Source organism: Oncorhynchus clarkii, chromosome 18 (genome assembly GCF_045791955.1).
Source record: "Oncorhynchus clarkii lewisi isolate Uvic-CL-2024 chromosome 18, UVic_Ocla_1.0, whole genome shotgun sequence".
Classification (NCBI taxonomy): domain Eukaryota; kingdom Metazoa; phylum Chordata; class Actinopteri; order Salmoniformes; family Salmonidae; genus Oncorhynchus; species Oncorhynchus clarkii.
This window is the reverse complement of record NC_092164.1, coordinates 15,001,191-15,023,325: the sequence shown is the minus strand read 5'-3', so window position 1 is coordinate 15,023,325 and position 22,135 is coordinate 15,001,191. Positions and strand designations below refer to the sequence as shown.

At 44.3% G+C, this 22,135-nt stretch overlaps 1 protein-coding gene across 1 annotated transcript in view; it reads right to left on the bottom strand.

Annotated features, from left to right (window-relative positions):
• LOC139373054 (prostaglandin F2 receptor negative regulator-like) overlaps positions 1-22,135 on the bottom strand; it is a 43,766-nt gene that overhangs the window by 12,238 nt on the left and 9,393 nt on the right. Inside the window, exons 5-9 of the mRNA XM_071113089.1 lie at positions 11,414-11,733; positions 11,195-11,315; positions 8,342-8,561; positions 8,036-8,220; positions 4,430-4,537 (exon numbers count right to left, since the gene is read on the bottom strand). Coding sequence (XP_070969190.1) covers positions 4,430-4,537; positions 8,036-8,220; positions 8,342-8,561; positions 11,195-11,315; positions 11,414-11,733 — 954 coding nt within the window. The remainder of the gene's footprint in view (positions 1-4,429; positions 4,538-8,035; positions 8,221-8,341; positions 8,562-11,194; positions 11,316-11,413; positions 11,734-22,135) is intronic.

Genomic DNA, 22,135 nt, shown 5'->3' with positions numbered 1-22,135 from the left:
CATTTACAACATTAACAATGTCTACACTGTATTTCTAATCAATTTTATGTTATTTTAAAACGGACAAAAAATGAGCTTTTCTTTCAAAAACAAGGACATTTCTAAGTGACCCCAAACTTTTGAACAGTAGTGTATATATTTGTTTTAAATGTGAATCACGCTTTTATTATACACCTGACGACATTTGGGAATTTTGTTTGGGAATACCTGCTATATAGGGTATCACTGTGGATTACTCAACATTTACACCAAACCATCAGTCACACCAGCTACTATCCAGTTCCTCTCCTAGAACTCTGTTCCCCAAGTCTCTCTGCCATTTGGTTTCATGTGGTATTGTTGACAGTTTTACAGCACCTCACATATCCGACATCAACAGCATTAATATGGGGATTAAATATGCCCCACCTCTGTAAGAGAAGGAATAAATAGTGTGTGTGTGTGTGTGTGTGTGTGTGTGTGTGTGTGTGTGTGCACGCACGCACGCTAAGACAATAATGGTTGGGTAACACCATCCGGTGCATGACTAAACGACAGCATACACACACCTACCCACGTGAGTTTAAGACAACGCAGACGTCAGGGTTGGGCAATACCGTATCAGTCGGCACATGACTAAACTAAACAAACCACTGCCACACCTGAAGGAAACGAGATGTATCCGTTTTAGTATCAGTAGGAACAATTTGGCTTGAATAGTGCGTCACAATACCGATTGTGAGGCATCATGACCAAGTTAATACGAAGGTAAGTCTGGCTCACAGATGAGACATGGAATTCTTAAAGCTACAGGTCAGAGTCTGCAGGCTTTTACTCCAGCCCAGCTCTAATTAATTAACACCTGATTCAATTAAACCAGAGGTCTTGATAATCAGCTGATTGGTTGAATTGGGTATGTCAGTGCTGGGATGGAACAAAAGCCTAGGCTACACCTGAAAGCTCTCACCACTGTCTGAGAAAATTCTGCCGTCGACTGAGAAGACAAAATGCCATTCTAACCAAAAAAAGCCATGAGCTAATTAACAGACTAACAGTGTAGTTCAGTAATACCATTCCCCTGCAGCCTTCTAGCTGTCTCCCTGTAGGTAACTAACAGTGTAGTTCAGTAATACCATTCCCCTGCAGTCTTCCAGCTGTCTCCCTGTAGGTAACTAACAGTGTAGTTCAGTAATACCATTCCCCTGCAGCCTTCCAGCTGCCTCACTGTAGGTAACTAACAGTGTAGTTCAGTAATACCATTCCCCTGCAGTCTTCCAGCTGCCTCCCTGTAGGTAACTAACAGAGTAACAGTGTAGTTCAGTAATACCATTCCCCTGCAGTCTTCCAGCTGCCTCACTGTAGGTAACTAACTAACAGACTAACAGTGTAGTTCAGTAATACCATTCCCCTGCAGCCTTCCAGCTGCCTCCCTGTAGGTGACTAACAGTGTAGTTCAGTAATACCATTCCCCTGCAGTCTTCCAGCTGCCTCCCTGTAGGTAACTAACAGACTAACAGTGTAGTTCAGTAATACCATTCTCCTGCAGTCTTCTAGCTGTCTCCCTGTAGGTAACTAACAGTGTAGTTCAGTAATACCATTCCCCTGCAGTCTTCCAGCTGTCTCCCTGTAGGTAACTAACAGTGTAGTTCAGTAGTACCATTCCCCTACAGTCTTCCAGCTGCCTCCCTGTAGGTAACTAACAGTGTAGTTCAGTAATACCATTCCCCTGCAGCCTTCCAGCTGCCTCCCTGTAGGTAACTAACAGACTAACAGTGTAGTTCAGTAATACCATTCCCCTGCAGCCTTCTAGCTGTCTCCCTGTATGTAACTAACAGAGTAACAGTGTAGTTCAGTAATACCATTCCCCTGCAGTCTTCCAGCTGTCTCCCTGTAGGTAACTAACAGTGTAGTTCAGTAATACCATTCCCCTGCAGTCGTCCAGCTGCCTCCCTGTAGGTAACTAACTAACTGTGTAGTTCAGTAATACCATTCCCCTGCAGCCTTCCAGCTGTCTCCCTGTAGGTAACTAACAGTGTAGTTCAGTAATACCATTCCCCTGCAGTCTTCCAGCTGTCTCCCTGTAGGTAACTAACTAACTAACTAACTAACTAACTGACTGACTGACTGACTGACTAACTGTGTAGTTCAGTAATACCATTCCCCTGCAGTCTTCCAGCTGTCTCCCTGTAGGTAACTAACTAACTAACTAACTAACTAACTAACTGACTGACTGACTAACTGTGTAGTTCAGTAATACCATTCCCCTGCAGCCTTCTAGCTGTCTCCCTGTAGGTAACTAACTAACAGTGTAGTTCAGTAATACCATTCCCCTGCAGCCTTCCAGCTGTCTCCCTGTAGGTAACTAACAGTGTAGTTCAGTAATACCATTCCCCTGCAGTCTTCCAGCTGCCTCCCTGTAGGTAACTAACAGACTAACAGTGTAGTTCAGTAATACCATTCTCCTGCAGTCTTCTAGCTGTCTCCCTGTAGGTAACTAACAGTGTAGTTCAGTAATACCATTCCCCTGCAGTCTTCCAGCTGTCTCCCTGTAGGTAACTAACAGTGTAGTTCAGTAATACCATTCCCCTGCAGTCTTCCAGCTGTCTCCCTGTAGGTAACTAACAGTGTAGTTCAGTAATACCATTCCCCTGCAGTCTTCCAGCTGCCTCCCTGTATGTAACTAACAGAGTAACAGTGTAGTTCAGTAATACCATTCCCCTGCAGTCTTCCAGCTGTCTCCCTGTAGGTAACTAACAGTGCAGTTCAGTAATACCATTCCCCTGCAGTCTTCCAGCTGCCTCCCTGTAGGTAACTAACTAACTGTGTAGTTCAGTAATACCATTCCCCTGCAGCCTTCCAGCTGTCTCCCTGTAGGTAACTAACAGTGTAGTTCAGTAATACCATTCCCCTGCAGTCTTCCAGCTGTCTCCCTGTAGGTAACTAACTAACTAACTAACTGACTGACTGACTGACTGACTAACTGTGTAGTTCAGTAATACCATTCCCCTGCAGTCTTCCAGCTGTCTCCCTGTAGGTAACTAACTAACTAACTAACTAACTAACTAACTAACTGACTGACTAACTGTGTAGTTCAGTAATACCATTCCCCTGCAGCCTTCTAGCTGTCTCCCTGTAGGTAACTAACTAACAGTGTAGTTCAGTAATACCATTCCCCTGCAGCCTTCCAGCTGTCTCCCTGTAGGTAACTAACAGTGTAGTTCAGTAATACCATTCCCCTGCAGTCTTCCAGCTGCCTCCCTGTAGGTAACTAACAGACTAACAGTGTAGTTCAGTAATACCATTCTCCTGCAGTCTTCTAGCTGTCTCCCTGTAGGTAACTAACAGTGTAGTTCAGTAATACCATTCCCCTGCAGTCTTCCAGCTGTCTCCCTGTAGGTAACTAACAGTGTAGTTCAGTAATACCATTCCCCTGCAGTCTTCCAGCTGCCTCCCTGTAGGTAACTAACAGAGTAACAGTGTAGTTCAGTAATACCATTCCCCTGCAGCCTTCTAGCTGTCTCCCTGTAGGTAACTAACAGAGTAACAGTGTAGTTCAGTAATACCATTCCCCTGCAGCCTTCCAGCTGTCTCACTGTAGGTAACTAACAGTGTAGTTCAGTAATACCATTCCCCTGCAGCCTTCTAGCTGTCTCCCTGTATGTAACTAACAGAGTAACAGTGTAGTTCAGTAATACCATTCCCCTGCAGCCTTCCAGCTGCCTCACTGTAGGTAACTAACAGTGTAGTTCAGTAATACCATTCCCCTGCAGTCTTCCAGCTGTCTCCCTGTAGGTAACTAACTAACTAACTAACTGTGTAGTTCAGTAATACCATTCCCCTGCAGCCTTCTAGCTGTCTCCCTGTAGGTAACTAACTAACAGTGTAGTTCAGTAATACCATTCCCCTGCAGCCTTCCAGCTGTCTCCCTGTAGGTAACTAACTGCTATGTTCCACCATCAGGAAAAGAAGCTGCAACTGCCCATAAGATTACCATGACATTCCATTACGTTCTCTGATATGCACGAGAATAACAGGAAGGCGTATGTGTGTGTATGCATGTGAATCCATACACACACCGACAGCTGGGGTTCTGAAAAATGATGACCCCCCCCCTTGCATAATCACACAATCACATTCAGACAAACACACACAGAGACACAGAGTTAGGTAATCTAATAGCTGAGGGAGGGAGAGGAAGACAAAGTGATAGAGAGTTGATAAGAGAGAATGAGACAGAATGACTTCCAATAAGAGATCACACTGCACTCCTCCCTGAGCTGGGAGAACAGTGATATGAGAGGCAGGAGGAGGACAGGAGGAAGGGAGGAGAGGATGGAGAGATGTGAACAGGAGAGCTGATAAGAAACTAATTAACTCAGTCTGTCTCAACACTGGAAGGTTGTGTCTTATGGATACAGTTATCACCTGATGAGCGTGTGTCGTCCCCTACCTGACTTGGGGGATGCTCCAGAGACGCTGAGGGCACACACCATCTTGGCGGTCTCCCAGGGATAAAGAGTGGTGGTGTCAGAGCGGATGGCCACAGCGAACAAGGGGCCTACAGGAAGGAACAGAGGTTAGAGGTCAGGGGTTACATTCACTATGTTTACACCCCTAACACTGGTCCTTCGCCAGGTCTTTCAAAGGTGCTAGTCCAAACAGCTCCTCTCAGCTCACTGAGCCAGTCAGAGAGTGTGTGTGTGTGTGTGTGTTAGAGGTCGACCGATTAATCGGAATGGCCGATTTCAAGTTTTCATAACAATCGGAAATCGGTATTTTATACCTTTATTTAACTAGGCAAGTCAGTTAAGAACACATTCTTATTTTCAATGACGGCCTAGGAACGGTGTGTTAACTGCCTTGTTCAGGGGCAGAACAGACAGATTTTCACCTTGTCAGCTCAGGGGATCCAATCTCGCAACCGTACAGTTAACTTGTCCAATGCTCTAACCATTGCACTCCACGAGGAGCCTGCCTGTTACGCGAATGCAGTAAAAGCCAAGGTAAATTGCTAGCTAGCATTAAACGTATCTTATAAAAAACAATCACTCATAATCACATAATAACTACTAATCCAGTTTTGCAGGCATTAACCAGGCGAAATTGTGTCATTTCTCTTGCATTCAATGCACGCAGAGTCAGGGTATATGCAACAGTTTGGGCAGCCTGGCTCATTGCGAACTAATTTGCCAGAATTTTACGTAATTATGTCATAACATTGAAGGTTGTGCAATGTAACAAGAATATTTAGACTTAAGGATGCCACCCGTTAGATAAAATACCGAAAGGTTCCGTATTTCACTGAAATAATAAACGTTTTGTTTTCAAAATGATCGTTTCCGGATTCGACCATACTAATGACCAAAGGCTCATATTTCTGTGTGTTATTATGTTATAATTAAGTCTGATTTGATAGAGCAGTCTGACTGAGCAGCAGCAGGCCGTAATCATTCATTCATTCAAACAGCACTTTCGTGCGTTTTGCCAGCAGCTCTTCACAAGCACAGCGCTGTTTATGACTTCAAGCCTATCAGCCTAATGGCTGGTGTAACCAATGTGAAATGGCTAGCTAGTTAGCTGGGTGTGCGCTAATACTGTTTCAAACGTCACGTGCTTTTAGATTTGGAGTAGTTATTCCCCTTGCGCTGCAAGGGCCGCGGCTTTTGTGGAGCGATGGGTAACGCTGCTTCGAGTGTGGCTGTTGTCGATGTGTTCCTGGTTCGAGCCCAGGTAGGGGCGAGGAGGGGGACGGAAGCTATACTGTTACACTGGCAATACTATAGTGCCTATAAGAACATCCAACAGTCAAAGGTATATGCAATACAAATGGTAGAGAGAGAAATAGTCCTATAAATACTGTATTAACTACAACCTAAAACCTTTTACCTTGGAATATTGAAGTCTCATGTTAAAAGGAACCACCAACTTTCATATGTTCTCATGTTCTGAGCAAGGAACTTAAAAGTTAGCTTTCTTACATGGCACATATTGCATATTGGCACATATTACTTTCTTCTCCAACACTTTGTTTTTGCATTATTTAAACCAAATTGAACATGTTTCATTATTTATTTGAGGCTATTTTATTGATGTATTATATTAAGTTAAAATAAGTGTTCATTCAGTATTGTTGTAATTGTCATTATTACAAATGTAAAAATAAAATACAAAAATTGTCCGATTAATCGGTATCGGCTTTTTTGGTCCTCCAATAATCGGTATCGGCGTTGAAAAATCATGATCGGTCGACCTCTAGTGCGTGTGTGTGTGGATAAGCACCTACGGAGGGACTCAGTATGGTGTCTCCTCTAACACAGGTTCAACACACACACACACGAGAAAGAGAGCCAGTGATACGGATCATTGAAGCTTCTAACTGATTTGTCCAGGAGAGGTTGGTTATGGGGTGCCGTTTTGAAGCTTCCACCCCACAGAGAGGAAGAAGGGCTGCAGGTAGCCTAGCGGTTAGGAGCGTTGGACCTGTAACCGAATGGTTGCTAGTCCGAATCCCCGAGCCGACTAGGTGAAACATCTGCTGATGTGCCATTGAGCAAGGCACTTTACTATATTTGCTCCTCTAAGACAGCTAAATGACTCAAATGTAAGAGAGAGAGAGCGTGCGTCTTTCCACAGTGAGAGAGATGTAGAGAGAGCGTGCGTCTTTCCACAGCGAGAGAGAGAGAGCGAGCGTGTGTCTTTCCACAGCGAGAGAGAGAGAGAGCGAGCGTGTGTCTTTCCACAGCGAGAGAGAGAGAGCGAGCGTGTGTCTTTCCACAGCGAGAGAGAGAGAGCGAGCGAGCGAGCGTGTGTCTTTCCACAGCGAGAGAGAGAGAGCGAGCGAGCGAGCGTGTGTCTTTCCACAGCGAGAGAGAGAGAGCGAGCGAGCGTGCGTCTTTCCACAGCGAGAGAGAGCGAGCGTGCGTCTTTCCACAGCGAGAGAGAGCGAGCGTGTGTCTTTCCACAGCGAGAGAGAGCGAGCGTGTGTCTTTCCACAGCTTTTTGAGAGAGATGTAGAGAGAGAGAGCGCGTGTGTGTCTTTCCACAGTGAGAGAGAGCGTGTGTCTTTCCACAGCGAGAGAGATGTAGAGAGAGCGTGTGTCTTTCCACAGTGAGAGAGATGTAGAGAGAGAGAGCGCGTGTCTTTCCACAGTGAGAGAGATGTAGAGAGAGCGCGTGTCTTTCCACAGTGAGAGAGATGTAGAGAGAGAGAGCGCGTGTCTTTCCACAGTGAGAGAGATGTAGAGAGAGAGCGCCCGCGTGTGTCTTTTCACAGTGAGAGAGATGTAGAGAGAGAGCGCGTGTGTCTTTCCACAGTGAGAGAGATGTAGAGAGAGCGAGCGCGCGCACGTGTGCCTTTCCACAGTGAGAGAGATGTAGAGAGAGAGCGCGCGCGCGCGCGCGTGTGTGCCTTTCCACAGTGAGAGAGATGTAGAGAGAGAGAGCGCGTGTGTCTTTCCACAGTGAGAGAGATGTAGAGAGAGAGAGAGAGCGTGTGTCTTTCCACAGTGAGAGAGCGCGCGTGTGTCTTTCCACAGTGAGAGAGATGTAGAGAGAGAGAGCGCGCGAGAGAGAGAGAGCGTGTGTCTTTCCACAGTGAGAGAGATGTAGAGAGAGAGCGTGCTCAAGAGGTCTACCTCCCCAGAGACAGTAATAGAGGTTTCAGTAATTAGTTACATCTCTCTCCCACGAACATCAAACACAGCCAACTAGGCCGATGCAGGGAATGTGAGAGAGTATATATAGAGTTCATGCGAGAGAGTATATATATAGAGTTCATGCGAGAGAGTATATATAGAGAGTTCATGCGAGAGAGTATATATAGAGTTCATGCGAGAGAGTATATATAGAGTTCATGCGAGAGAGTATATATAGAGTTCATGCGAGAGAGTATATATAGAGTTCATGCGAGAGAGTATATTTAGAGTTCATGTGAGAGAGTATATTTAGAGTTCATGTGTGAGATTCAGTAAAAGTCTAGTGGGTATAGGCTCAGTAGGAAACAGAAGATATTGTTTGTAACTCAGTGGTGGTCAGAGTGTGTGTTCTATCCTCATACCAGTCTCCTGGAAGTTGATCTGGACCTTGTTGGACTTGGCGCTGACAGCTTTGGTCCAGGCCTGGCCTGGTTGTTTGGTCCAGGCGGTGATGTCACACCAGTAGAAGCCCCTGTCAGCCTGCTGCACTCCGGCCAGACGGAAGCGGAACTCAGCCGGACCCATCTTAGTCAGAACCAGGCTGTCCCTGGGAGCCAGAACCCAGTTTACTTTCAACATAGCTCACTAGTAATACCACAACAACTTCATTCATCTTATGATACATACTGCTCAGTACTGTGTGTGTGTGTGTGTGTGTGTGTGTGTACCTGCGGTTAGGGTCTGTAGCCCCTCCATGTTGTAGTACAGAGTCAGGACTGAGAGAGAGGACGGTTCTAGTGGCAGAGTCCACACTGTCCTGAGTCTGCACCAGCACAGAGTAGCCCGGGTCCTGTAAGTGCACAAGGGATATGGTACAGCTCATCTCAAAAGTGGCTCCGCCCGCCACCGCCTCACGCACACGCTGTGCCACGGCGGTTAGAGATGGACCTGGAGGGAGACAGATCAATCAATCAATTAATAAATCAGTGAGTCAGTCAATCTGACTGACTTTATGACTTAGAAAGCTGCCTGGAGCGCAACCTAAATCAAGGACCATGAGAGCAACTGGGATTTGTGTGATAGTGTGGGCCGGGTACCGAGGTAATGGCAAGGGAAGCAGTGCAATCAATCAAGATAGAGCCCGAGGCTAGTAGAGTGGTAAGGAGTAACCAGGACTACAGACAGACAGTAAACAGTCAGACGCTCTGCAACCACAGCTACTCTAACCTAACAACCAGCTGTCAGTAGTAGCCACAGGGACTGAGTGGACAGACCATCAGTAGGAAAGTCCGGACTTCATGAATGGACAAAGACACTGACTGAGCTCTGCAGAGAAAGATGGACAGAGAGAGTGAGACGAAGAGGGAGAGATTGAGAGATGAACAGAGAGAGAAGGGGATTCCCAGAGTTGCTGGGAGGAAACAGAGGAAGACAGTCAGAACTAGAAGGGGGAGAAAAATACAAACTCCCTACTGTATATCCTCATCGCTATTCAATAGCTTTTACACTAGATCGCCATCATCTAACCAGCTTTACAGGGCTCACAGAGTTCAGTTTGGGTGAGTGTGTGTAAAAAGGTTATTTTGTGAGAATCTGGAAGCCGAAGGGCGACTGTTAAGAACTATTTAGACTCAAATCAACAGTGGAAACTAGGACTCATAGCTGTCACTCAGGGCAGCTGTCTAGGTCCCTTACTTAATTCAATCTTTACCAATGTCATGCCACCTGCTTTGAAAAAAATGACTCAACACTATACACGTCAGCAGCTACTACAGCGACTGAAATGACTGCAATGCTCAACAAAAAGCTGCAGTTAGTTTCAAAGTGGGTGGCAAGGAATATGTTAGTCCTAAATATTTCTAAAACTAAAAGCAATGTATTTGGGACAAAATCATTCACTAACCCCTGAAACCTCAACTAAATCTTGTAAGAAATAATGTGGAAATTGAGCAAGTTGAGGTAACTAAACTGCTTGGAGTAACCCTGCATTGTAAACTGTCAAGGTCAAAACAGTTTACAACAGTAGCTAAAATGGGGAGAAGTCTGTCCATAATAAAGCACTGATCTGCCTTCTTAATAACAGTATCAACAAGGCAGGTCCTACAGGCTCTAGTTATGTCGCACCTAGACTACTGTTTAGTCGTGTGGTCAGGAGCCACAAAAAGGGACTTCTGCAATTGGCTCAGAAGAGGGCAGCACGGCTGGCCTTTGGACGTACACAGAGAGCTAACATTAATAATATGCAAGTCAATCTCTTCCGGCTGAAAGTGGAGGAGATTTACAAAAACAAGTAGTGATGAAGTCAGAGGTGTTGACAAGCTGAATGCACTGAGCTTGTCTGTTTAAACTACTAGCTCACAGCTCAGATACCCATGCATACCCCACAAGACATGTCACCAGAGGTCTCTTCACAGTCCCCAAGTCCAGAACAGACAACGGGAGGCGCACAGTACTACATAGAGCCATGACTACATGGAACTCTACTCCACATCAAGAAGACCACCCTCCCTATTGTATAGTCCTGTCCATGAGATACTCTTGTCCTGTTTTATGTCATGTTCCATGTTTTGTATGGACCCCAGGAAGAGTAGCTGCTGCTTTTGCAACAGCTAATGTGGATCCTAATAAAATACCAAACCCATGCAAGCAGTAAAATTAGATTTAAAAAACAGAAAAAAAAATCACATTATGGAACAGGGGGGACTGTGAAGCAACACAAACATAGGCACAGACACACGCACTATACACACGTACACATGGATTTTGTAATGTAGATGTGGTAGTGGTGGAGTAGGGGCCTGAGGGCACACCGTGTGTTGTGAAATCTGTGAATGTATTATAATGTTTTTAAAATTGTATAAATCCCTTCATTTTGACAGACCCCAGGAAGAGTAGCTGCTGCGTTGGCAGGAACTAATGGGGCTCCTTAATAAACTCCAGGAAGAGTAGCTGCTGCGTTGGCAGGAACTAATGGGGATCCTTAATAAACTCCAGGAAGAGTAGCTGTTGCCTCGGCAGGAACTAATGGGGATCCTTAATAAACTCCAGGAAGAGTAGCTGCTGCGTTGGCAGGAACTAATGGGGATCCTTAATAAACTCCAGGAAGAGTAGCTGCTGCGTTGGCAGGAACTAATGGGGATCCATAATAAAATACAAATACTCTCACGCCAAACTGACTGACACCATCTCTGGTATGTTAGAGACTGATGCATCCGTCTGTGTGTGTGTGTGTGTGTGTGTGTGTGTGTGCCCTAGACTTGTGGTGTGCCATGGTACAGGCTTTTCTGTTGTCAGACATACATTGCAGCCTCGACTTCCTCTACCATGTTTGTTGAGCAGCCAACATGAAACAAGCCATGGTTACATGGTAATGTTTTACATCCTCTAGCTTGGACTCCCATCCAGAACACACGTCCCTTATTACCTCAAACACATCACATAGAAAACAAATGAACATAGCAGAATGACAAATGTATTAAATAGCAACATTGCTATATTCAGGTGGTTTCATCAAAAGAGAAATAAAAAAGGAAGGAGGGAGAAGAAGAGCGAGATGATATGAGAGCGTCATCACTACTTACGTTTGGGTTCCCATCGGACGGTCAGAGGGGGGGTGAGGAACTCTGCTGCCTCCTCCATTCCACCCTGCCTAGAGGGAGTCCACGCTGTCACACTGCACGCATACGCCCCCATGTCCATGTCCTGACGGTACACACACACACATTTTTAGCGGCACTTGATTTAACACAAACTTGTCTGTCTAACAAATGATTGTGCTTGAGGTACACACACACACCTACCTGTGTGCGTAGGAAGCGGAGCTTGAATGTATCCGGTTCTACTCGGGTCAGAACGATAGCACCAGACTCCAACCTATCACGGTACAGCGTCCCAGACTTCAGGTTGCCGTGGGCATCCAGGGAACCAATAGGGAGGGTGGTCTGTGTGGTTGTCAGGCGGTCGCCAGGTGGACCAGGAAGTGGTGTGTACTCCCAGGTCACGCCCAGTCGGCCCCCTGCAAGGAAGTGGGTGATGTTGGTCACATGACACGCCAGCTCTATGGGGTCACCTGTGACCTGCGGGGTCGACGAGGGGGTAAGGGTCACTGCGAAATTAGGCTCTGGAGGGAGGGACAGAAAGATGGGGGGGGGGGGGGAAGAAAAGAGAGAAACATTAATAAACAGACTCTAAATGTCAGTAAAGGGACATGGTGACATGCTAACATCCACCTTAGTGCATTCAGGGTAGTGTAACATGTTGACTCCTGCTGTACACAGAACCAGACCAGTTAGTTAAAAATGAATAATCTGGAAGCCACTTCACAGCCACTAAGGTAGTGGTGAGCAGAGCTCTTCCCCATCTGTAGCCATGAATCCAATGGGTGGTGTGTGTGTGCGTTAGGGATGTGCACGGTTATCTGAATATCCGAACGAGCGTTAGTATTCAAATAATTGGGAGTACTCATTTTTTGAGAGAGAGTCCATGTGACATTGTTATACCAAGACTTTTCAAATTATGAATTTAATAAAAACAAACTTTAATGTAATTCATGACATGCGCCCCATAAAGTACTGTTAGCCTTCACGTGTGTAGCTTGTTGGTTATGTTGGCCAATCAAAGCAGCAAAGAGGCTCAATGTGTAGCAAGTGGAATGAGAGTTCACTAATGCAGTGCAAGATAGAACAAAAATACCAACAGGTAGACGGTCTTATCTGAATGGGGTTGGGGAGAAAGCACAGCATATGGCCTCAATTAGCCTAACTAGCAATAGCTGGCTAGCTAGCTTCTAGGCTCCTGTAATCCAGACAGGTATTGATAAATGGGATGAAAAATTGCTTCTACAAGTTAGCCTGTCTTGACTGTAGTCGGGTTGCCTTGGGTACTCGTCTCGCTAGCTCCCATCTCACTGGTCCCTCAGCAGAGCATCAGCCTCTCTCCTTCCCACAGCAGTGCTCAGGTTAAAAACTTAAGCAAAAAATAAATAAAATACAAACAATTATTACAAATATCTAGATATGGCAAAAATTCATGATACTATTCAAATAGTGACATTTTTTCTAAACCCCATTCCTAGTGTGTGCGCGCAAATGGGGCAATCAGACTTCTCAAACACTCACACACAGTGTATCAATGTTAAGTGTCAGTGGCGGAGTATGTGTGGGGTCTCAGTAGGTGATGGGGCTGGTATCTCAGTCAGACCTCTAGTCTACAGATTGTCCCTTTATGCTCCAATGAACAGGGAACACACATATTCCTTGCTCTCGATTAGTGTGTGTGTGTGTGTGTGTGTGTGTGTGGTCATGGGTTTTCCACGTTGTGTCATTTGGACGTCACAGGGGCTGAATCATGCACTGTCACCATCTGCTACACTGCTGTGAGGATCATCACAAGATCTGCGAAAATCCTCCTTCCTTTGTGAGGAGAGAATCCCCGCCAATTAGCCATGTGCCCATTCCGCCGCTTTCACACCCCTCATCCATCTTTCTCACACACACACACACACACACACACACACACAGTAGCTCCATTAATAGACCAAAGGAAGACTCGCACTGCAGAACGACTCAAACACATTTCCTGCTAATGGCCTACAAATGGAGCGAAACATACATTATAACAAACCCACCCTCCCCTACTTACCCAAGACCGGATAAACTGAGGCATTATGCACAGGACAAGAGCTGTTCCAGGGCCATTTGTTAAGGGAATAGAAAGCTGAAATCTAGTCCACCCAGTAGAGAGCTGATACCAGGCAGTGAAGAACACTACTCTGCTCTGATGAAGAAGGTAATGGCCCTCAACAAAAACAAGACTAATGCACATTTTGAAACCGAACACCACAACTAGGTTTCCATTAGCGTGGCTGTGGTTCCCAACTGGTTGGTATGGACCATAGAGATGTAGAATACATTAAATGTTCTTCATACAGCTACTTCTGGGTTGTGGTTGTGGCTAAAGACTGAGGTGCTATCTCAGGCGCACTCTAACTAGAACCACAGTTCTGTTTACTTGAAAGGTCGTATTGAAAAACAGACATGGTTTGGGTATAGCCTAGCACAGCATAGGGGTTGACAACCACTGTTCTACAAACTAACCACATTCAGGATTAGGTGCTTGCTTGTCTTAACTTCTTTGGGACTGGGGGGCAGTATTGAGTAGCTTGGATGAATAGGGTGCCCAGAGTAAACTGCCTGCTACTCAGGCCCAGTTGCTAATATATGCATATTATTAGTAGATTTGGATAGAAAACACTCGGAAGTTACTAAAACTGTTTGAATGATGCGAGTATAACAGCACTCATATGGCAGGCAAAAACCAGAGAAAAAAATCCAACCAGGAAGTGGGAAATCTGAGGTTTGTAGTTTTTCAACTCATGCCCTATCGAAGATAGTGGGATATTGGTCATATTGCACTTCCTAAGGCTTCCACTAGATGTCAACAGTCTTTAGAACCTTGTTTGATGCTTCTACTGTGAAGTGGGGGCTCATAAGGGCTGTTTGAGCCAGGTGTCTGGCAGAGTGTCATGAGCTCGTGACGCGTGTTCATGTGAAAGTTGCTTTTCTACAGACAAAGGAATTCTCCGGTTGGAACATTATTGAAGATTTATGATAAAAACATCCTAAAGATTGATTCTATACTTCGTTTGACATGTTTCTACAAACTGTAATATAACTTTCAACTGAACTTTCGCATGGACTTGCCGGCGCGTCGTGACTTTGGATTGTGTACTAAAGGCGTGAAAAACAAGGAGGTATTTGGACATAAATGAGGGACTTTATCAAACATTTATTGTGGAACTGGGATTCCTGGGAGTGCATTCTGATGAAGATCAAAGGTAAGTGAATGTTTCTAATGCTATTTCTGACTTCTGTTGACTGCACAACATGGCAGATATATTTTTGCCTGTTTTATTGTCTGTGCACTGTACTCAGATTATTGCATGGTGTGCATTTTTTGGAAAAGTGTTTTTGAAATCTGACACAGCGGTTGCATTAAGGAGAAGTTTATCTAAAGTCCATGCATAACACTTGTATTTTCATCAACATTTATGATGAGTATGTCTGTAAATTGATGCGTCTCTGCAAAAAAAATCACTGGATGTTTTTGGAACTACTGAACATAACACCAATGTATACTGAGATTTTTTGATATAAATATGAACTTTATCAAACAAAATATACATGTATTGTGTAACATGAAGTCCTATGAGTGGCATCTGATGAAGATCAAAGGTTAGTGATTCATTTTGTCTGTATTTCTGCTTTTTGTGACTCCTATCTTTGGCTGGAAAAATGGCTGTGTTTTTCTTTGACTTGGCTCTGACCTAACATAATCCTTGTGGTGCTTTCGCCATAAAGCCTATTTGAAATCGGACACTGTGGCTGGATTTACAAGAAGTTTATCTTTAAAATTGTGTAAAATGCTTGTATGCTTGAGGAATATTAATTATGAGATTTCTGTTGTTTTGAATTTGGCGTCCTGCACTTTCACTGGCAGTTGAGGTGGGATGCTACCTTCCCGAATATCCCAGAGAGGTTTTAAAAGTGTGACCTATAAAAATAAACTACAAGCACACACACTCGCTAAACAGACAGACACTTCGGAGGACATTTCAGTTGATTAAAAGTCATGATAAAACCAGTTTGTGTTTCAATTGATTTGGATCAGACCTGTCTTAGGGTTGTGTCAGCAGGGGCAAGCTGACAGTGTTAACTGCCAAATATCTCCGGGGGGGGGGTGAGTGACTCACTGTTAATACAGGTCTGGGGTGTCAACGGTAAACACAGCCTGGCCTGTGTTTGAAATAAGTCATCCAATCTTACGTCAGTATGAAGTTCTGGTAAGAACATAAAATGAGTTGTACTTTGACCTTGTTCAGTAAGGGAACAATATACTTCAGCCACCATGTTTCCCTGGGAGCTAAGAGTGTGACACTGTGTGACGTTTGAGTGTGGAGTTCTGCGCCGTTTAAGTTTTTGGGTGTGTTACCATAGAGATACCATCCGTTTATAACAGACGGGAACTATCTGACCATCTCAACTCTAGAGACGTTTACTAACGTACTAGAGTTCACCTGTTCATACAGACTACCACACAAACCAGACGTAACTAATTAAATTCTGTATATTTCATGAAAATAGTTCAACATTGGTTCCAATAAATAATAAACACACTCAAGAGTATGTGTCTGCACACACACACCTAATATAGTTAGTGTGTCTCACACACATGCTGTGCAACAAACCAAAATGCCAAGGGGAGATGTAATTATTAGGACAGAGCAAGCAGGTGTTCTATCTGGAGTGAAGACAGAGACAGATGGGTGAGCGAGGCGAGAGAAAAGGAGAGGGAGAGAGAGAAAAGGAGAGGGAGAGAGAGAAAAGGAGAGCGAGGCGAGAGAAAAGGAGAGGGGGAGAGAGAAAAGGAGAGGGAGAGAGAAAAGGAGAGGGAGAGAGAGAAAAGGAGAGAGAGAGAAAAGGGACTAAGCATGTTCCAAGGAATGTTCTCAGAGGACTCTCTCCACTGCCAAGGAGCTCCGGCCTTCATCGGAGGGTCTCTGGTTTCACTGGGGTGTTTGAGCATGTGGTGTGTGTCTGTGTTGAACCAGATATGACCCAGAGTGCATTCCTCCACTCAGTCGCCACCCTGTCAACACCCTCCATCATCACTTTTCCTTCACTCCCTCAGTATACAGCAGCCACTGAGCATCCTGAAGCCTGACTCAGACATGAAGGTGATTTAGAGAGAGAACCAGAGGTGGTCGGTGCTGTTTATGATGAGGGAGAATGATAATTTATTTTATGATTAGTCTTATTTTCTGTTCCAGTATGGTGGATTCACCCAGCTCAATGTAACATTGATAGGTTTAGGCTACTACATGATAAGCAAATCTTCCCTATCCCCATCATGAGTTTGCTACAACCTAGCCTATGAATGAAAGTCACCATAGGTGCACAGGTCAAGGTAATTTTTTGTAATCAAGGTGAGAGAGTGACACATTCAATACCACCTTCCACACTCTTGCCTGCATCTAGCTGATCTAGGGTGTGAATCATTCGTACACCATGGTGCTACCCTACAGAGTGCTGCTGAGGCTACTGTAGACCATTGCAAAACAATGCGTTTTAATCAATGATTTGGTGAATATATTTTGTATTGTTTTATCTAAAAAGTGTAACATTCATGTTTAACGGTTTATTTTTATGAAACTCACTGAGGATGGTCCTCCCCCTCCTCTCTGGAGCCTCCACTGGAGAGAACCCATTGAACTCTATGGTGACTCTGGGTGATTGTATGGGAGAGGTGACACAGCACTAACACCACAGGGGGGGTTTGTAGGATGGAGGAAGAATAACAGCAACTTAGTTGTAATAGGTCACTTTTTGGGCGACTCAACCAAATTCACATAGAAATGTGAGTTACAGATCTGTCATCCTCATTGAATGTTTTGGCATATTTTACTCTCGGTTTTATGCAACAGCCTCAAACAACTAAAAACAAGACTTTGGGCTATTGAAAAGGCACTGTACGTGCCTTGCGAAAGTATTCGGCCCCCTTGAACTTTGCGACCTTTTGCCACATTTCAGGCTTCAAACATAAAGATATAAAACTGTATTTTTTTGTGAAGAATCAACAACAAGTAGGACACAATCATGAAGTGGAACTACATTTATTGGATATTTAAAACTTTAACAAATCAAAAACTGAGAAATTGGGCGTGCAAAATTATTCAGCCCCTTTACTTTCAGTGCAGCAAACTCTCTCCAGAAGTTCAGTGAGGATCTCTGAATGATCCAATGTTGACCTAAATGACTAATGATGATAAATACAATCCACCTGTGTGTAATCAAGTCTCCGTATAAATGCACCTGCACTGTGATAGTCTCAGAGGTCCGTTAAAAGCGCAGAGAGCATCATGAAGAACAAGGAACACACCAGGCAGGTCCGAGATACTGTTGTGAAGAAGTTTAAAGCCGGATTTGGATACAAAAAGATTTCCGAAGCTTTAAACATCCCAAGGAGCACTGTGCAAGCGATTATATTGAAATGGAAGGAGTATCAGACCACTGCAAATCTACCAAGACCTGGCCGTCCCTCTAAACTTTCAGCTCATACAAGGAGAAGACTGATCAGAGATGCAGCCAAGAGGCCCATGATCACTCTGGATGAACTGCAGAGATCTACAGCTGAGGTGGGAGACTCTGTCCATAGGACAACAATCAGTCGTATATTGCACAAATCTGGCCTTTATGGAAGAGTGGCAAGAAGAAAGCCATTTCTTAAAGATATCCATAAAAAGTGTTGTTTAAAGTTTGCCACAAGCCACCTGGGAGACACACCAAACATGTGGAAGAAGGTGCTCTGGTCAGATGAAACCAAAATTGAACTTTTTGGCAACAATGCAAAACGTTATGTTTGGCGTAAAAGCAACACAGCTCATCACCCTGAACACACCATCCCCACTGTCAAACATGGTGGTGGCAGCATCATGGTTTGGGCCTGCTTTTCTTCAGCAGGGACAGGGAAGATGGTTAAAATTGATGGGAAGATGGATGGAGCCAAATACAGGACCATTCTGGAAGAAAACCTGATGGAGTCTGCAAAAGACCTGAGACTGGGACGGAGATTTGTCTTCCAACAAGACAATGATCCAAAACATAAAGCAAAATCTACAATGGAATGGTTCAAAAATAAACATATCCAGGTGTTAGAATGGCCAAGTCAAAGTCCAGACCTGAATCCAATCGAGAATCTGTGGAAAGAACTGAAAACTGCTGTTCACAAATGCTCTCCATCCAACCTCACTGAGCTCGAGCTGTTTTGCAAGGAGGAATGGGAAAAAATTTCAGTCTCTCGATGTGCAAAACTGATAGAGACATACCCTAAGCGACTTACAGCTGTAATCGCAGCAAAAGGTGGCGCTACAAAGTATTAACTTAAGGGGGCTGAATAATTTTGCACGCCCAATTTTTCAGTTTTTGATTTGTTAAAAAAGTTTGAAATATCCAATAAATGTCGTTCCACTTCATGATTGTGTCCAACTTGTTGATTCTTCACAAAAAAATACAGTTTTATATCTTTATGTTTGAAGCCTGAAATGTGGCAAAAGGTCGCAAAGTTCAAGGGGGCCGAATACTTTCGCAAGGCACTGTATTTCACAGCAGTTTAGGTGGTACAGTGTGATTATAGAATGACTGCTTGTTTTGTCACAAACTGAAATTAGGCAAACTATTAGAATATTAGCAAACAGGATTTCTGCAAATTGCACCTTTAAGAATGGCTCATGAAGTGTGTGCGTGTGTAACCACAGGAGGCTGCTGAGGGGAGGACGGCTCATAATAATGGCTGGATTGGAGTAAATGGAATGATAAACACTTGGAAACCATGTTTATGTTACCAATCCTTTGATTCCATTCCAGTGATTACTATGAGCCCGTCCTCCACAACTAAGGTACCACCTCTGGTGTGTGTCATGCTTTCGTCATCATTGTGACATACAGTACCTATTGTTGTGATGGACTGCAGATGTAGAGTCAAACAATAGTACCAATCAGTCAAGGAAAGACGCACCAGGGTAGCTAGCCCCCTCTATAGCTCCATAGGGGATTAGAAGGACACAGTGACTTCCAACTCTTTATACTACACCTCTACTGTTGGACAGAGGTTTATGGTGGTTGGAGGTATCCTGTAGAGAGTGTGTGTGCGTGCACGTTACTACATACAGTGCATTCAGAAAGTACTCAGACCCCTTGACTTTTTCCACGTTTTGTTGGGTTATAGCCTTACTCTAAAATGTATTAAATAGTCACCCCCCCCCCCCCCCCAAAGCATTATGGGGTATTTTGCTATTTAGATTATAAATTAGCAAAGAAAAATGTAAATATCACATTTACGTAAGTGTTCAGACCCATTACTCAGTACTTTGTTAATGCACCTTTGGCAGTGATTACAGCCTCGATTCTTCTTGGGTATGACGCTACAAGCTTGGCACACCTGTACTTTGGGAGTTTCTCCCATTCTTCTCTGAAGATCCTTTCAAGCTCTGTCAGGTTGGAGTGTCGCTGCAGAGCTATTTTCAGGTCTCTCCATTGATGTTGGATCAGGTTTAAGTCCAGGCTCTGGCTGGGCCACTCAAGGACATTGAGACTTGTCCCGACACTCCTGGTTTGTCCTGTGTTGTCTTGGCTGTTTCCTTAGGGTCATTGTCCAGATGGAAGGTGAACCTTCAACCTAGTCTGTAGGTAATGAGAGCTCTGGAGCAGGTTTTCATCAAGGATCTCTCTGTACTTTGCTCCGTTCATCTTTGCCTCGATCCTGACTAGTCTCCAGTCCCTGCCGCTGAAAAACAGCATGATTCTGCCACCACCATGCTTCACTGTAGGGATGGTGCCAGGTTTCCTCCAGACGTGACGGTTGGCATTCAGGCCAAAGAGTTTAATCTTGATCTCAACAGACCAGATAATCTTTTTCCCTCATGGTCTGAGTGTCTTTAGATGCCTTTTGCCAAACTCCAAGTGGGCTGTCATGTTCCTTTTACTGAGGAGTGGCTTCCATCTGGCCACCGAACCATAATGACCTGATGGGTGGAGTGCTGCAGAGATGGTTGTCCTTCTGGAAGGTTCTCCCATCTCTACAAAGGAACTCTGTCAGAGTGACCATTGGGTTCTTGGTCAATCAAGTTGTAGAAACATCTCAAGGTTGATCAATGGAAACAAGATGCACCGGAGCTCAATTTGTCTCACAGCAAAGGGTCTGAATACTAATGTAAATAAGGTATTTAATGTTTAATAAACGTGCAAACATTTCTCAAAACCTGTTTTTTGCTTTGTATGTAGATTGCTGAGGATTTCTTTTTATTTAATCAATTTTAGAATAAGGCTGTTGCGTAACAAAATGTGGAAAAAGTCAAGGGGTCTGAATACTTTCCAAAGGCACTGTATACTACCATTTCCTCAGCGTAGTAGGTCTGAATTTCATGGGATTTGGGTGCGAGTGTGAATGTGTGTCTTCCAGACGTAGGCAGAGTTCCTCTTCCATTGATGTCTGGCCTTGCCTACGACCCTCTCCCACTAGGCTTAACCCAGGGCACTTCTCTCAACATGCACAATGGCAGACAGAAAACAGACTAGTAACCACCAACACATACATATGGTTGGTGAGTCTGTTGGTGTAGGGCTCTATGGTACTAGAGGGAACTCCTACACTCTGGCCTCTGGCTACACATTCCTTTCCTCCATGACCATTTTCACTGCACAGCGTTTGGTGTGTGTGTGTGTGTCAGAGGAGCGTCAGGTTTGGGACTCTAGAGAACCAGCACCAGGCAGACCTAGTTCCAGAGCAGATTTAACCCCACAGCAGCACAAACAGCTGCTGTGTGGCGCATTCAAGATCTGATTTCTAAGATAGTTTCATACACTAGGAGCAGTGGGGTTGCTTATTATCATGCTAACCCAATGGACTTTATGGCATTTCCTCACACAGAAATACAACACGTAGCCTAAAGCAGCGATTCTCAACTGCTGGATCGCGACGCAAATGTGCGTCACAGGAGGTTTCTTCAGAGTGTTTTCAATATAAAACGCCATTAGCAATGCTATTTTGGAAGTCTCAAAACAGTGAATTTATTACTGTTAGATTCTAATTTTCAGTGTAAAAACTCTAGATACTATGAAAGAGCAAACCAAGTTTATTCTTCCCAGAGGGCCAATACAGCCGCATTAGACAAAGTCATTCACACAAGCACTGATATTTAATCCTTTCTCCTATGCTGAGTCTCCTCCTACACATCTGAACAAACATTGTATCTTTATTGCTAGGCAGGAAACTAAGTGATACGGACCATAAACTTTTCTCCCTTAAACATGACCTGGACCCCTTTCATCACTAATCCATGGCTCTCTCCCCTTATCAATGCCTGCCACGTGATCATTTCCTCTACACTCAGTACGTTCCAATCTTAACCACCAACTTCTGGTGTAGCCCCTCAGCTATGACACCCCTCAGGTACCTTTTAAAACTAATGATTAATAACATTTAAAGTTCAGAAACCCAAAACCATCATTAACATTCTTCATCAAGAATATGAGGAGGATTGAATTAATGACAATGAAAGAGGTTGGGATGTTGTTCCCTTGTCATACATTTGCTATCTATATAACATTTAAAAATCCAGATTGTATTTTGTCGATTATTTTCTCAATGAGAATATTGGGCCGGGACTGAGACAACCTGATTCAATTTGGGTCCTGAGGAAAAACCAGTTAAGAACCACTGGCCTAAAAGGTCATGAAAATCTATATCAAACTGGGAGGGATGACATGAACTTATCCATTGCAAAATGTTTTGCTACGGTGGTCCCTAATGAATCCCTACACGACCACCCACACACTCTGAAGGATGGCATGAGTGACACCACGGCACCTTGAACCTGTCAGGTCATATACAGTTACACCCTACACCACCGCTTAGGTCCCAGAGCAACCATGCTGTCATTGTAAATAAGAATTTGTACTTAACTGACT